Below are 13,732 nucleotides of genomic sequence, written 5' to 3'. Positions count from 1 at the left end.
GCCTGATATGACGTAAGGTTCAAGGCAATCAATTTCTATAATATAGAACAAATATCGTGCTCAGTTGTACTTAGTGAGCAAAAAGCGACAAGGACTGAGCACTAAGACGGAAATGGAATTCCAAGAAGCAGCAGAGGAAATCAAGTACTTAGGTCCAAGATACGGAGTATGCAACACCACCACTGAGTACCCCGGAAAAGACCTGGAATGATTCTGTGGCGTAAGGCCATGTGTAAAGTATCTTTCCTCAAGGCCCCGAGCCTTTAGCGTTTAAGACATGTATACTAATTTTGGATACTTCCGAGGTATCTTGAATCTTTATCCTTGGAAGACATACTATGGATGCTATGGAGACAGACAAGTAGGGTTCTTCTCCAAATCCAACAGCTCATCTAACCCCGCCTTTATTCCTTTTTTCTTGTCAAAATAAGATTGGGCGCGTCACCAGTCGAATTGAAAGTTCCAATAGTCTAGACTGGGAGAAGGTTAAAATAGATTAGTAGATTAACTTCCTATCATACAACTGTGGAAGAATAGAGTAGTCCTATGAGTTCCGAAACAACCATATTGTGTCAGATGTAGGGAATGAACATTGGAAATGGGGAAACGAGAAGATCTCAGGGCAAAAACAAGATCAAAAGGGAAACAAAAGACAGAGAAAAATGGAAGAGTAAACAATACGTTGACATCATCACTATGTGGGATCCATAGGGGGGTATCCAGATCACGCCAATCGCGGGGGCCCCAGGAACTTCCCAGGTTTTAGTTTACGGGGGAAAAAAAAAAAAGAAAAAGAAAAAGAAAAAGAAAAAGAAAAAAGAAAAAAGACAAAGAAAAATCCTCCCCCCCCCCCCTCAGGGCCGCCAGGGCGTGTCCCACAATATCCACTGTCCTGCATTAGACACTTGTCCAGGGGCACTACATTGTGACTGCCCCGTACTCTGCTCCAACAACACTGTGTACTCACATTTGCCAACACAGATCCACAGAAAATTGATCGGCCGTTTTATGGCCGTCGCCCGGTCTGGAATAGACCCTGATGACCCAAGCCCAGACTGTAGACGGGACATCACCGATATCGGGTCACTGCTCCATATTCTTTTTTTTATGCCTTACCAAACTTCCAAGGTTTACTCCCACTTACTTTGCTCTAGACAAAGTTCCAATTTCTACGGTCATTCGTGGTGTTTCCCCACACATTTACTTGGACAAATGGGGTTGTGGGCCGAACTTAAGAGTTATTCATAGCTCGGTCTCATGACGTGAGGAGACATTTTTCGTACCCGACTTCATATCACCATGGAGGATCAAGACAAAGGGAAACCAACAAAAAAAAAAAAAGACAGAAGCGGGACACGTACTCGGTACTCTGACGGAAAATCCCAGAGCTATCTCCCGCATTGCCAAGAACCGACCTGCATCATCAGAGTCAATTGGCTGATCCGCCCATCCATCCATCCATCGGGCTCTGGACACTTTGACTTTGGATATTCCAACTCTGATTTTTGGCATCGACAAACCACGCGCCAATATCTGAGACCTTGTCAAGTTATCATTGGTTCAACCCTAGTACCTGGTCGTCTAGTCAACCGGGCCCGTGTACATGCGCTAGTTCTTTCCTCTGCATCCAGGTTCTGGTACACCATATTCCATGACCAGCCTCTTGGCTGGGAATATGCCGGTCGACTACTGAATACTGGTCGTTTATGTCAGTTCCGGTTGGCGTTAGAATATGAGCGCCACCTTTTTTTTTCTTTCTGACTTTCTATTCTGAGTGCCCAATATGGTACCGGTTGGTCCACATTAGCCTAATGGTCAACAGAACAGAGCTATCAAGTGAGTCGACCAAACAGGAATTGGAGCTCTGAGGAGACCTGACCCTAGAGGCACATATAAACCTGCCCTATTTCCCCATCTGCTCCCAGCCTCAGTCCTAGAAATATTCCAATTGTCTATATTGCCTGCTTAGGAACTCTCTCGCTACGGTTCCTATCGTCCTTCGTTTCAAGGAACATATCAGCCCTAGCTATTCCAGTATATAACAACCATTCGTTTGCTAGTCAAGATGCGGGGTTCTCTAATTTTTCTGCTCTACGCCGCTACCTTGGCGTCTGGCATGGTCATCACCCCCAGACACGCTGGCGAGGCTCATATTGCTGTCCGCGGCGGTGGTGACGACCATGGCGACGGTGGTCCTTTGTGGGGCGGTGACCATGGAGGTCACGGTGATGGTGGCCACGGCGGCAGTGGTCCCCCAGAAGAGACCACTCCCCGCGAGACTGAGACCCCTCCGCCTTTTGAGACTTCCCCGCCTGTCGAGACCGGCACGCCTACTATTCCCCCAGGTGTGACGCCCACCTCGACACCTGTTGAGACTCCCCCGCCTATTGAGACCTCTACCCCGTGTGAGACGGACACGCCTACTATTCCCCCAGTTGTGGCGCCTACTACTCCCCCGGTTGTGACACCTACCTCGACCCCATGTGAGACTGATACCACGACTTTGCCTCCAACTCTGCCTCCCTATACGACACCGACGTCAACTCCCTGCGAGACTGATACCCCCACTGCTCCTCCTGCAAGCTCAACTCCCTGCGAGACCGACACTCCTACCTCGCCTCCTCCTGTTAGCACTACGACTGGCCATACTGAGACTCCCACCACACCTCCTCCCGCTTCTACCACTCCCTGCGAGACCGACACTCCTACCTCGCCTCCTCCCACTTCTACCACTCCCTGCGAGACCGACACTCCTACCACGCCTCCTCCCGCTTCTACCACTCCCTGCGAGACCGACACTCCCACTTCTCCTCCTGCGAGCTCGACTCCCTGCGAGACCGACACTCCGACCTCGTCTCCTCCTGTTAGCACTACGACTGGCCATACTGAGACTCCTACCTCGCCTCCTCCCGCTTCTACCACTCCCTGCGAGACCGACACTCCCACTTCTCCTCCTGCGAGCTCGACTCCCTGCGAGACCGACACTCCGACCTCGTCTCCTCCTGTTAGCACTACGACTGGCCATACCGAGACTCCCACCACGCCTCCTCCCGCTTCTACCACTCCCTGTGAGACCGAGACCCCCACTGGCACTCCTCCGGTTATCGTAACCACCACCTACACCACGACTACCTGCCCAAGTAAGTGAAATTCTGACTGTTCTATCAATTAAAATTGCTAATAAGACCAGTAACCTGGAGCACCGTCACAAGCGGCACGTCAACCTACACCCACCCCGTGACCCAGACCAGCACGATCACTGTGACGTCTGTTTCTACCTGCACTGAGGGTTGCACTCAGCCCACAGCCCCTCCCACCAAGCATACGACTCCCCCTGTTGTTTCCACAACTTCTGTCGTAGTGCCTCCTCCAGCTACTGAGACTACTGTTCCAGCCACTAAGCCCAGCGCCCCGACTACTGAGTCCACTATCCCGGCTACGCAGCCTAGTGTTCCAGCTACTGAGACCACTGCTCCAGCTACTCAACCTGGTGTTCCAGCTACTGAGCCTACTGCCCCGGCACAGTCGAGCCCTGTTACTTCTTCCACCTCCGCTCCCCCTGCTTCCTCCTCGCCTGCTTTTAACAGTTCTCCAGCTCTCCAGAAGTCGGCTGCAATTTTCATCCCTGGCTTAGTTCTACTGTTTGCTCTGCTCTAATTGATCTACACGGAAGTTGACATGTCAGACAGGATATGATATCATATCTCTTGGCAGTGGCTTGTGACAAACCGGATGATCATTTTGACGGACACAAAAAAACTTTACAAAAACATTCAAAAAAAGAATCGTATTCGAAAATATCCGGTCTTAAATGATTCCGGCATGATGGTTATTAATGAGTTTCTTTGACGACTTGACGCTCCTTATCCATGATTATGGAACCCTAATTCTAGTCATATATACATTAGTCTATGCATTGATGTTTATTCACATTTATCTACAATTTCCATCATGATTATAATTTCGAACATTCACAAGTCGTCTAGTATACAATTCAGCCCTGCTCAAAATTAGGGCTGTGACATAATGCGATAACGATAAGAAGTGCAAACTTCAAACATCGCCTGGTGTGTTTGCATGATGACCCGTGTCCTCATCCAACAGCTCTTTTAGGCTTCAAGTTACGTTACTGACAAGTGGCCACAGTATCCCTTTGCTTTCAAATGGCCTAATTTTGAGTCATTTTTCTGATTTTCTTTTCCTGTTCATTCTCTCCACTACCTATCGCCCAAACCAACAGCAATCTCGTGCAATCCCATAGCTCCATCCGACCATCCCTCTGGCGCAAAGCTAGCCCGAACCCCAACACACTATTTGGCAAACCGGTAGAGTGATTAAATATCTGTCAATTTGTCTGTATATGTGTGCAAAAGGGTAATTTATCCCAATTGAAATTGCAAGCAACTCCCTGAATCAGCAATTTAGCTGACTCCCGCAGCCCGGAGCCTAAACATAGATCATGGCGTTCTTAAATCGCCGACAATTATCGAGCTCGCCAATGCTATCCCTCGTGGTCCTCCCATTCCTCATATTCCTCCTCAGCTTTGCTGGGCCAGCTTCTGCCGCCGGATCGGCCGTTCTGGGCCTCGACATCGGCACGGAATATTTCAAGGCTGCTCTCGTGAAACCCGGCATTCCGCTTGAAATCGTTCTCACTAAGGATTCGAAGCGCAAGGAGTCCGCTGCTGTCGCTTTCAAGCCTACAAGAGAGAGTGATGCGCCTTTCCCCGAACGGTTCTATGGTGGTGATGCGCTCGCCCTTGCGGCTCGGTACCCGGACGACATATATATCAACTTGAAGACCCTGTTGGGCGTTCCGTTCAATGATGGCAACGAGGAGGCAGTCAAGGCTTATTGGAGCAGGTTCCCTGCGTTGAAATTAGAGTCCGCCCCCGATGGTCGCGGCTCTGTTGCTCTCCGCAGCAACCGGCTGGGAGAGGCGCAGAAGAAGGAAGCCTTTTTGGTTGAGGAGATTCTGGCAATGCAGTTGAAGCAGATCAAGGCCAATGCTGATGCGTTGGCTGGAAAGGGATCCGATGTCCGCGATGTCGTCATTACCTACCCTGTGTTCTACACCGCGGAGGAGAAGCGCAGCCTGGAGTTGGCGGCTGAGCTGGCAGGTCTGAGGATCCAGGCTCTTGTCAGCGATGGTTTGGCTGTCGGTCTGAACTACGCCACCAGCCGTACTTTCCCCAGTGTTTCTGATGGCGAGAAGCCCGAATACCACATCGTGTATGACATGGGTGCTGGATCTACAACCGCGAGTGTTTTGCGGTTCCAGAGTCGCAAAGTTAAGGATATTGGCAAATTCAACAAGACTGTCCAGGAAGTTCATGTTGTTGGATCTGGTTGGGACAAATCACTTGGAGGTGACTCCCTGAATGATCTCATTGTGGACGACATGGTCGCCCACTTGGTTGAGGACAAGAAGCTCAAGGATAAAGTTACTCCAGCTGAAATCAAGGCTCACGGAAAGACTATGTCCAGGCTCTGGAAGGATTCGGAAAAGCTCCGACAGGTTTTGAGCGCCAACACCGAGACTTCGACAAGCTTCGAGGGACTGTACGACGAGAATGTCAACTTCAAGTACAAGTTGACCCGTGCCAACTTTGAGAGGATGGCAGCTGAGTATGTCGCCCGTATTGGAATCCCAGTTCAGCAGGCTTTGACGGCGGCCGGTCTTGAATTGAGCGATGTCGAATCTGTCGTGCTTCACGGTGGAGCCATTCGGACCCCTTTCGTCCAGAAGCAATTGGAGAACTTTGTTGGCTCTGCTAAGAAGATCAGAACCAACGTCAACGCTGATGAGGCGGCTGTGTTTGGTGCTGCCTTCAAGGGAGCTGCTCTGAGCCCTAGTTTCCGTGTTAAGGATATTCGCACCGGTGATGCCGCTACCTACCCCATCTCCTTGAAGTGGAACTCAGACGGCAAGCAACGAAACCAGAAGCTGTTTACCGCCACTTCCCAGGTTGGTCCCGAGAAGCAAGTCACCGTGAAAAACCTGGAGGATTTCGAATTCAGCTTCGCCCAGCATGTTTCCCAGGATGAAGAACAACCTATCCTTAGTGTCCAAACCCTGAACCTCACTGCATCTGTTGCCAAGCTCAAGGATAACTTTGGCTGCACTAATGCAAACATTACCACGAAGTTCACGATCCGCCTCAGCCCTGTGGACGGTCTCCCGGAAGTTGTGACTGGTACCGTTAGCTGCGAGGTAGAGTCGGAGAAGAAGGGAATTGTCGAAGACGTTAAGGGCTTCTTTGGTCTCGGCAAGAAGGACGAGCAGGAGCCCCTCGGCGAAGATGGCGAGCCTCGTGAATCTATAACCCTCGAGCCCGAGACGGAATCCTCCACTTCATCCTCCGCCAGTTCCAAGTCCACCACCACATCCACCAAGGACGCAAAGAAGGATGCCAAGAAGGACGCAAAGGCCACTCCTCAGGTCAAGCTTGAAGTTATCCCGATCAGCCTGAAGTCTGTCGCGCTTGGAACTCCGGCGCCGTCAGTCGAGGAGTTCGGTCGCATTAACGGCCGCCTTCTTGCCTTCGATAATTCGGACCGTGATCGCATCCTACGCGAAGAGGCTCTTAATGAATTGGAATCTTTCATCTACCGTAGCCGAGACCTCACCGATAACGAGGAGTTCATCAAGGCAGTCAAGCCGGATCAGCTGACTGTTCTCTCCGAGAGAGTCTCCCAGGCCAGCGACTGGCTGTACGAAGAGGGTGACAACGCCAAGACTGCCGATTTCCAGTCGAAGCTCAAGGACCTGAAGGCCATCGTCAACCCTGCACTAAAGCGGATGAAGGAGAGCTCTTCTCGCCCAGCACGCGTGCAGTTGCTCAAGGACATGTTGAAGAACGCGGAATCAATGAAAGAATTGATCAAGAACCAGATCGATAACGACGAGCAGATCTACTCCTCTTCCCTCTCGGCCTCAAGTGCCTCCTCCACTGAGATCTCCACCTCCAGTGAGACCAGCTCATCGACCCCAGCCCCCGCCGCCTCTGACGAGGGTCTCGATGATCTCGATGAAGACGCATACTCCGCTTCTTCGTCTTCCACCACATCCACCACGAGTGCTGCTACGGCCAAGCCCACAGGCCCCAAGTACTCCCTCTTCACTCCCACCGACCTCACGGCTATCACACAGGCCTACGAGTCCACTAACCCCTGGCTCGAAACCCAGCTCGGTCTGCAAGAGAAGCTTACCGAGTCTGACGACCCTGCTTTGACCGTTGTGGAGATCGACTCGCGGCTACGAGAGTTCGAGCGTATCCTTAACCGCATGTACGAGAGGATGACCGCAAACGCTGGCCAACAGAAGAAGAGCAGCAGCAGCGGTAAGAAGGCACCTAAGGAAAAGAAGAAGCCTGAGGCCGAGAAGAGCAAGGGCAAGAGCAAGGATCAGCCCAAGGAGAAGGAGGATCTTCCCAAAGATGAGCTGTAAAATAATCATTCCCTTGTTCCTTTTCACCATGCATTTTACATTTGTTTACATTTTTTTTTCACTTTTGACTCGTACAGAGCATTTCATTCTAACGCAACCCATGTATCATGTGCACACTACATCCTGGAAGATAGAAAAAAGAATCACAATGGAGTTTTGGGCTGAGCGTTAGCAGTTCTATTGTCTTTAGTCTTCTTGTTTTCTTGTACTATAAAGATCTCTACTTCACAGCCAGTCACAATGTAGAAAATACTTCAGCTCTACAAAAACATGGATGCAAATAAAGTAGGTGAAATTGTCATTGCCAGTCCTATCATCCTACCATCCTATTTTTCGATTAAGAAACCACTTCAACGGACTACAAAATGTCAAGCGTATTAGTCCAGTCTCGAGGGATCCTTCTAGATTCCCGCGCCAGCACCGGCACCAGCACCAAAGCCACCCCCAAAGCCACCACCGAGGCCTCCGCCGATTGAACCGCCGCCTCCGCCGCCGCCGCCCACAGAACCGCCAGCACCACCACCGCCGCCAGCACCACCAGGACCTATCATTATCACTCAATTAGAAGTGTTCCAGCCAAATGAAGCACTGGAATGACTGATGACATACCGGTAGGAGCAGCAACAGCGGCCAGAGCCAAGCTGAAGAGCGCGATGAGGAAGTTGGACTTCATTGTTTTAGATTGAGCTATTGTGAAATAAGAGTCAATGATCAACTCAATTGTGGTATGTGATAAATGTGATGTATTAACGAGACTCACAGAACGACTTTGCAGGGAAGCTTAGTAGAGGTGGAGGGTCGATTCCTGAAGAACTGATATCCAGAACAGCGGGCGAGCACCTCCATTTTATACCTCGACGGTCGCCTTCATCTTCCTTCTAGGGTACAGGACTGATCAGCGAGATTTCCCACCTCAGATCGGAGATTGAGTGGATTTCATCGGTATGTTGCATGAGCAGCGTCCAGTCATTTGCCCTGTCGGAAAGTCGGATTTAGAATTGTGGTTGCCCTGATTTTGGCGTGTGGTGTTTTTGCGAGCAGCATGAAGACGGGAAGTTGATGCTGCGTATTTAAATGATGCTAGTCTACTTATAGAGTTTTGGAAAGTGCTAGATAGGTTCGATTACAATATATGTGTCGGCTCTTTGATAAGTTTCCTCCTGTCTTGATCTCTGGCTTATATTCGGCTTCGTTTAGCAAGCAAGGAGCTAGTACAGTATCACTAAGTATATTCCGTCTAGACCTCCAGTAAGAAACCATATCTGCTTTCGAATACGTCCAGTTATTTTGCAAAAACCTCGATCCTATCTGAGGTAAGTTTATGCAGCTTGTTCGGCTTAGCCGTGGCATTCAACCGGGGAATCTTTAAGACACTGGACAAAAGATTTCTCTATTTATACCTTAGGTGTGATATTGGAGTGTGTGGGACAATTGGCTTCTATTGTAACTAGTTTTCGAGGACTCAAGGAGATCATCGTTAACGTTCGGACTGGTCAAACGCCTTGTCAACCATAGACCTTATCACAATAGTATGAGACATCAATTTTGGCAGCAGAGCTGTGCATGCTGACAATGGGTACTTGAGGATGATATTAAAATCCAAGTCTCGTGATAGTAGCGCATCGGAAGAGTCCACTTACGATCATTTTACAATGACTCGTAGTAATTTGCTCTCTTAAGAAACCCTTAGCTTTGGCACTTAAGGTTCCTTCTATCTGTGTATTTATGACCAATTATCACACCGCTGTTGTAACACATTGATTCGATTTGAGGCATTGCAGGTGTTGGGAAGATCTCAGTTTGTCTTCACACAGCTTTGTTTATGATTCTAGCAGAAGGCTTCGGATCAAACAGAAATATCAAATCATGTAACGCTTACTGAGATCTATTGATTATTGAAAGAGTCGAATATTCAATGGAGTGAGTGATGAGGTGAAGTATAAGTTTCGTCCCAACGCGGTAAGTAGGGTTGACCCACACTTGGCCCTGTCGCGCGCTAAACTCAATCAGTCAGGAAAAGTTCCTGAAGTTCAACCTTCTCCGTCCAACCCCACCCATTACAAACGATTAACACAATATGGAGAAGCCAGATATCGTGGAGTCTCCGCGCAAGCGCCAGAAGACCGAAGATGTGGGCTCAACTGAAGTCGCTGTCGCTGTTAATGGCGCAACTGAGACTCCGAGCACCGCAGTGTCCGATGCGCAGGCTCTGAAGGAAGGCGAGGTCGGTATCACGGAGTTTGTGAGCAACGACACTGAGGGATTTTCGGGTATCCTGAAAAAGAGGTGAGCTCTCCTGTTCCTCTAGTTAAGGATTTCACTAATAATCATGCGCAGATACACAGATTTCATGGTCAACGAGATCATGACCACCGGCGAAGTTGTCCACCTCCAAAGCCTCGATACGCCCATCAAGCCCGAAGAGTCTGAGCATAACCCTGCGCCAAAAGCCCCGAAGGTGGAAACCCAGGCTACGGAGCAAACCCAGAGTACCCCGGCCAAGGATGTGGAAAAGCCAGCTGAGTTCAAGGTTTCGGAAGAGGACCACACTCTTCTGGAGGAATACTTTGGCGATCAGAATGCTGCTGAAATAATTGCGCTCCATAAGATCGCCATGGCTAAGCCAAAGGGTCGACCCAGTGAATTCGGAAACGTCACCGTTGCCGTGTCTGATCGCGACCTTCGCACCAAGATCCACCAGGCCATCCGTCGCATTTTCAACTCTCAGCTAGAGTCTTCTACCGACGCAGATGGAAACATGGCAATCACTGCGGCGAACAACCGTTTCAAGCGCGGTGCGACCGCAGGACGAGCCAATGGCCGGGTCCAGGGCCACCGAACAAACTGGGAAGAACTCGGCGGGCCATACCTGCATTTCACCATCTACAAGGAGAACAAGGACACAATGGAAGTCATCGGCTACATCGCTCGCTCATTGAAGATGAACCCCAAGTCTTTGCAATTCGCTGGTACCAAGGATAGGCGGGGTGTGACCGTGCAGCGTGCCTGTGCTGTGCGCGTTCAAGTGGATCGCCTTGCACAAGTGAACTCGGAACTTCGCAATGCTTACATTGGAGACTTCGTGTACCGCAAGCAAGGCCTGGAGCTTGGAGATTTGCAGGGCAATGAGTTTGTGATTACTCTGCGCGACGTTGAAATTCCCGGCGTGAGCCTGAGTGATCCTCAGGCTGCGATTGCCAAGGCGTCCGAGGTTGTCGGTACCTCTTTGAAGAACCTCTACCAACGCGGATATTTCAACTACTACGGTCTCCAGCGATTTGGAACCTTCGCAACCCGAACGGACATTGTCGGTGTCAAGATGCTGCAAGGGGATTTCAAGGGCGCATGCGATGCTATTATGCAATATGCTCCTGAATCCCTTCAAGCGGCAATGGAAGGGAAAATGTCTACTGCCAACATCAGCACTGATGATAAGGATCGCGCCATGGCCATTAATATCTTCCAGACCGGCGGTAACGTCAACGACGCTCTGCAAAAGATGCCGCGCAAATTCTCTGCTGAAAACAATCTAATCCGCCACCTCGGAAGAAACCGCAAGGATTATTTAGGCGCGCTGCAGTCTATCCCCCGGAACCTGCGATTGATGTACGTGCATGCATACCAGTCGCTTGTCTGGAACTTTGCTACAAGCGAGCGCTGGCGTCTCTACGGCGATCGAGTGGTGGAAGGCGATCTCGTTATTATCCAAGAGCACCGCGACAAAGAAGCTGTTTCTGCTGTCGAGGCTCCCGAGACTGTTGATGCGGACGGTGAAATTATTGTTGTTCCTCAGGGCGAGGACAGTGCCGTCGCGGCCGACGACATGTTCATGCGGGCACGTGCTCTGACAGCCGAAGAGGCAGCCAGCGGAAAATACACCATCTTTGACCTGGTCCTTCCCCAGCCTGGATATGATATTATCTACCCCGAAAATGAAATGAAGGAATTCTATCGTCGCTTCATGGAAAGCGAGCAGGGTGGTGGCCTTGACCCGTCCAACATGCGCCGCAAGTGGAAGGACATCAGTCTTAGCGGCGGCTACCGCAAGGTTTTCAGCCGTATGGTGGGAAACAACTACTCTTTCGACGTGAAGCTTTATTCCAAGGATGATGAGCAGTTCGTTAAGACGGAGTTGCAAAAGCTGAAGCCCGAGGATGAGAATGTCGATACCACTATGGCCAATGAGACCGCAGCTGATAAGCTGGCCATTGTTCTGAAATTCCAATTGGGATCAAGCCAGTACGCCACCATGGCTCTTCGTGAATTGACGCACGGAAAGGCCACAGCCCACAAGGCTGACTACGGTGGTGGAAGATAATCAGAATAATGATCAGCGCCAACAGTCCCTCCTCACACTGCACATGACCTCGAAGTTCCCAATACTATGACCTAGTACTGTGGTTATGATATCGTTCCAGTCATATTCAAGTACATAGTCTGAAATACACAACTTGTAGCCTATGTATTACAATGAACCCTCCCTAAACTCACCCAAAACGCCAGTAGACCAAAAGAATACTACATCAAAGAATCTCTCGACCGAGCTTAGCTTCATTATATCATATCACCTTACTGACACCCTCAAACTCCCCGGAACCGCCCCCTCTCCTGCTCGCCTATCGGCGACACCTCATCGAAAGATGACACCACAGAAACCTCATCAAAGTCCCTCACCCTCCTCCGCCCATCCAAACCCGACACATCAGAAACAGCGTCATCATCATCATCCGACGACCCACCAACAGCAATCCCAATACCAACCTCATCATCCGAAAAATCCTCAAACGGCATCCTAGCCAACCGCGACGGCCCCCTCGATGATGTAACAGACGCAACCCAGTCCCTCAAATCCTGCTCCGTAGCACTCCGCCTCTGATCCATAGGAACAGCAACCGCAACCCCAAGCTCCGCCTCAGAGTCACCAGGTTCACGGGCCATAGACATACGGTGCACAGATCCCGAGCCAGGACTGGGGTTGGGACTCGGGTTGGGACTAGGCGTTCGACCCCGACTTTCCGTCGAGGGTGAGATGCTAATAACCGGGATCCGAGGGATTGGCAACGGCATAGATGTAGCCACTGAGGACATTGCCGGGGTTGAGAGTGAACGTCTTGGTTCTGGGGTTGCAGATTTCGGTGATATCATTAGCTCTTGCGTTGAAACTGCGCTTCGATGGCCTGTTGCTATATCGTAGGGGGGTGGTAGCGTATTGCGTTCCTGTTTGCGGCGTCGTCGGCGGGAGAGGAAGAATAGTAGCGCTAGGATTAGAGCTAGGCCGATTACTGAGACTGGGACTGCTATGGCGATTTTGGTTGTTTTTGATGGACCGCCAGAGAAGGCGGTTGAGTCGCTGGTCGCTGAGGTTGTTTCTGAGGATGAGGCTGAGGCTGAGATTGTGGTTGTGGTTGTTGTTGTTATTGTTGTTTGGGTGGACGTGAGAGAGGATGAGTTTGAAATTGACGGTGTGGTCCAGGATGTTGGTATTGATGATAGTGATGGATAATATGAGCTTGCTGCATCCAGTGTCGCAGTTGGTGCTGGGTATGTGGTCAACTCACTGGCTGAGGGCCATGAAACCGTTCCAGGATAGATGCCTGTCTCTGTCGCTGCTGGATTTACCCAGTCTGACGTTTCTGCAAGATTGTTGTTTTGTTCGCCAGGTTTCGTCGTGTACGTCACATCCTGGGCTGCTGATGCCATCGAGGTTGGAGTGGAATCCGGGGTATCTGCATTTTCCAGTCCAGTGCCCAACATTGCAAATGGCAAGAATCCCAAGAGTCTCCCCATAGCAGGTATGGTGAGTTGAAAATGGATAGTTGGGGCACTTTTGTCTTATGTGAAGGCCCCAAAGCGAAGACAAAGAACCACGTAAGATAGTACAAAAGACACTGGCCCTAGAACTCTCCCATTCAATAACCGCTTTAGGTAAGTCCCCGATGTCTTTGTACAAGATAGTTAAATATACGTCCAGGTTCGAGAACAGAGAAGTTGAAAAGGAACAAATGCGAAATTTCAAAACTTTGGGAGAATAAAAAACGAAGATCACAGCAAATGTAGGGACTACAGCACACCCAACAGCCCCCGGGTGGGGTTGAAGCACTGCCCTCAAGATGAGACGCTCTAACAAAGAAGCGCTTCGACATGCAGCACTAGACTCGGCATTAATGAAGAGTTCACATTACGATCCCATTGAACTGACACATTTGCCTAATATGCATCTCAAAGAAAATACCAACACAAATAATTACAAAACATTGAAACTTCAAATCCATGAGGGTCGGA

The 13,732-nt window shown here is 50.1% G+C and overlaps 5 protein-coding genes across 5 annotated transcripts; 3 read left to right on the top strand and 2 right to left on the bottom strand.

The window, feature by feature from the left end:
* Window positions 1-2,065: 2,065 nt before the first annotated feature.
* On the top strand, window positions 2,066-3,657 carry N7537_000074 (uncharacterized protein; the record flags this gene model as incomplete). Its single annotated transcript, XM_056891132.1, has 2 exons — window positions 2,066-3,140; window positions 3,191-3,657. The coding sequence occupies 2 exons, from the start codon at window positions 2,066-2,068 to the stop codon at window positions 3,655-3,657; spliced, it is 1,542 nt and encodes a 513-aa protein (XP_056756127.1).
* Window positions 3,658-4,459: 802 nt separating this feature from the next.
* N7537_000073 (Hsp70 family protein) lies at window positions 4,460-7,450 on the top strand (the record flags this gene model as incomplete). Its single annotated transcript, XM_056891131.1, has 1 exon — window positions 4,460-7,450. One exon carries the CDS (start codon window positions 4,460-4,462, stop codon window positions 7,448-7,450), a length of 2,991 nt encoding a protein of 996 aa, XP_056756126.1.
* Window positions 7,451-7,851: 401 nt separating this feature from the next.
* Window positions 7,852-8,123, bottom strand: N7537_000072 (uncharacterized protein; the record flags this gene model as incomplete). Its single annotated transcript, XM_056891130.1, has 2 exons — window positions 7,852-7,994; window positions 8,060-8,123. 2 exons carry the CDS (start codon window positions 8,121-8,123, stop codon window positions 7,852-7,854), a joined length of 207 nt encoding a protein of 68 aa, XP_056756125.1.
* A 1,404-nt stretch (window positions 8,124-9,527) lies between these two features.
* Window positions 9,528-11,768, top strand: N7537_000071 (pseudouridine synthase PUS7; the record flags this gene model as incomplete). Its single annotated transcript, XM_056891129.1, has 2 exons — window positions 9,528-9,736; window positions 9,788-11,768. 2 exons carry the CDS (start codon window positions 9,528-9,530, stop codon window positions 11,766-11,768), a joined length of 2,190 nt encoding a protein of 729 aa, XP_056756124.1.
* A 263-nt stretch (window positions 11,769-12,031) lies between these two features.
* Window positions 12,032-13,204, bottom strand: N7537_000070 (uncharacterized protein; the record flags this gene model as incomplete). Its single annotated transcript, XM_056891128.1, has 1 exon — window positions 12,032-13,204. The coding sequence occupies one exon, from the start codon at window positions 13,202-13,204 to the stop codon at window positions 12,032-12,034; it is 1,173 nt and encodes a 390-aa protein (XP_056756123.1).
* Window positions 13,205-13,732: the final 528 nt, after the last annotated feature.

Source organism: Penicillium hordei, assembly GCF_028827395.1.
Source record: "Penicillium hordei strain IBT 12815 chromosome Unknown utg000001l_segment0_segment0, whole genome shotgun sequence".
In the NCBI taxonomy this organism is placed as follows: Eukaryota; Fungi; Ascomycota; class Eurotiomycetes; order Eurotiales; family Aspergillaceae; genus Penicillium; species Penicillium hordei.
The sequence above is the reverse complement of the archived record's forward strand: the minus strand, read 5'-3'. Positions and strand labels throughout refer to the sequence as shown.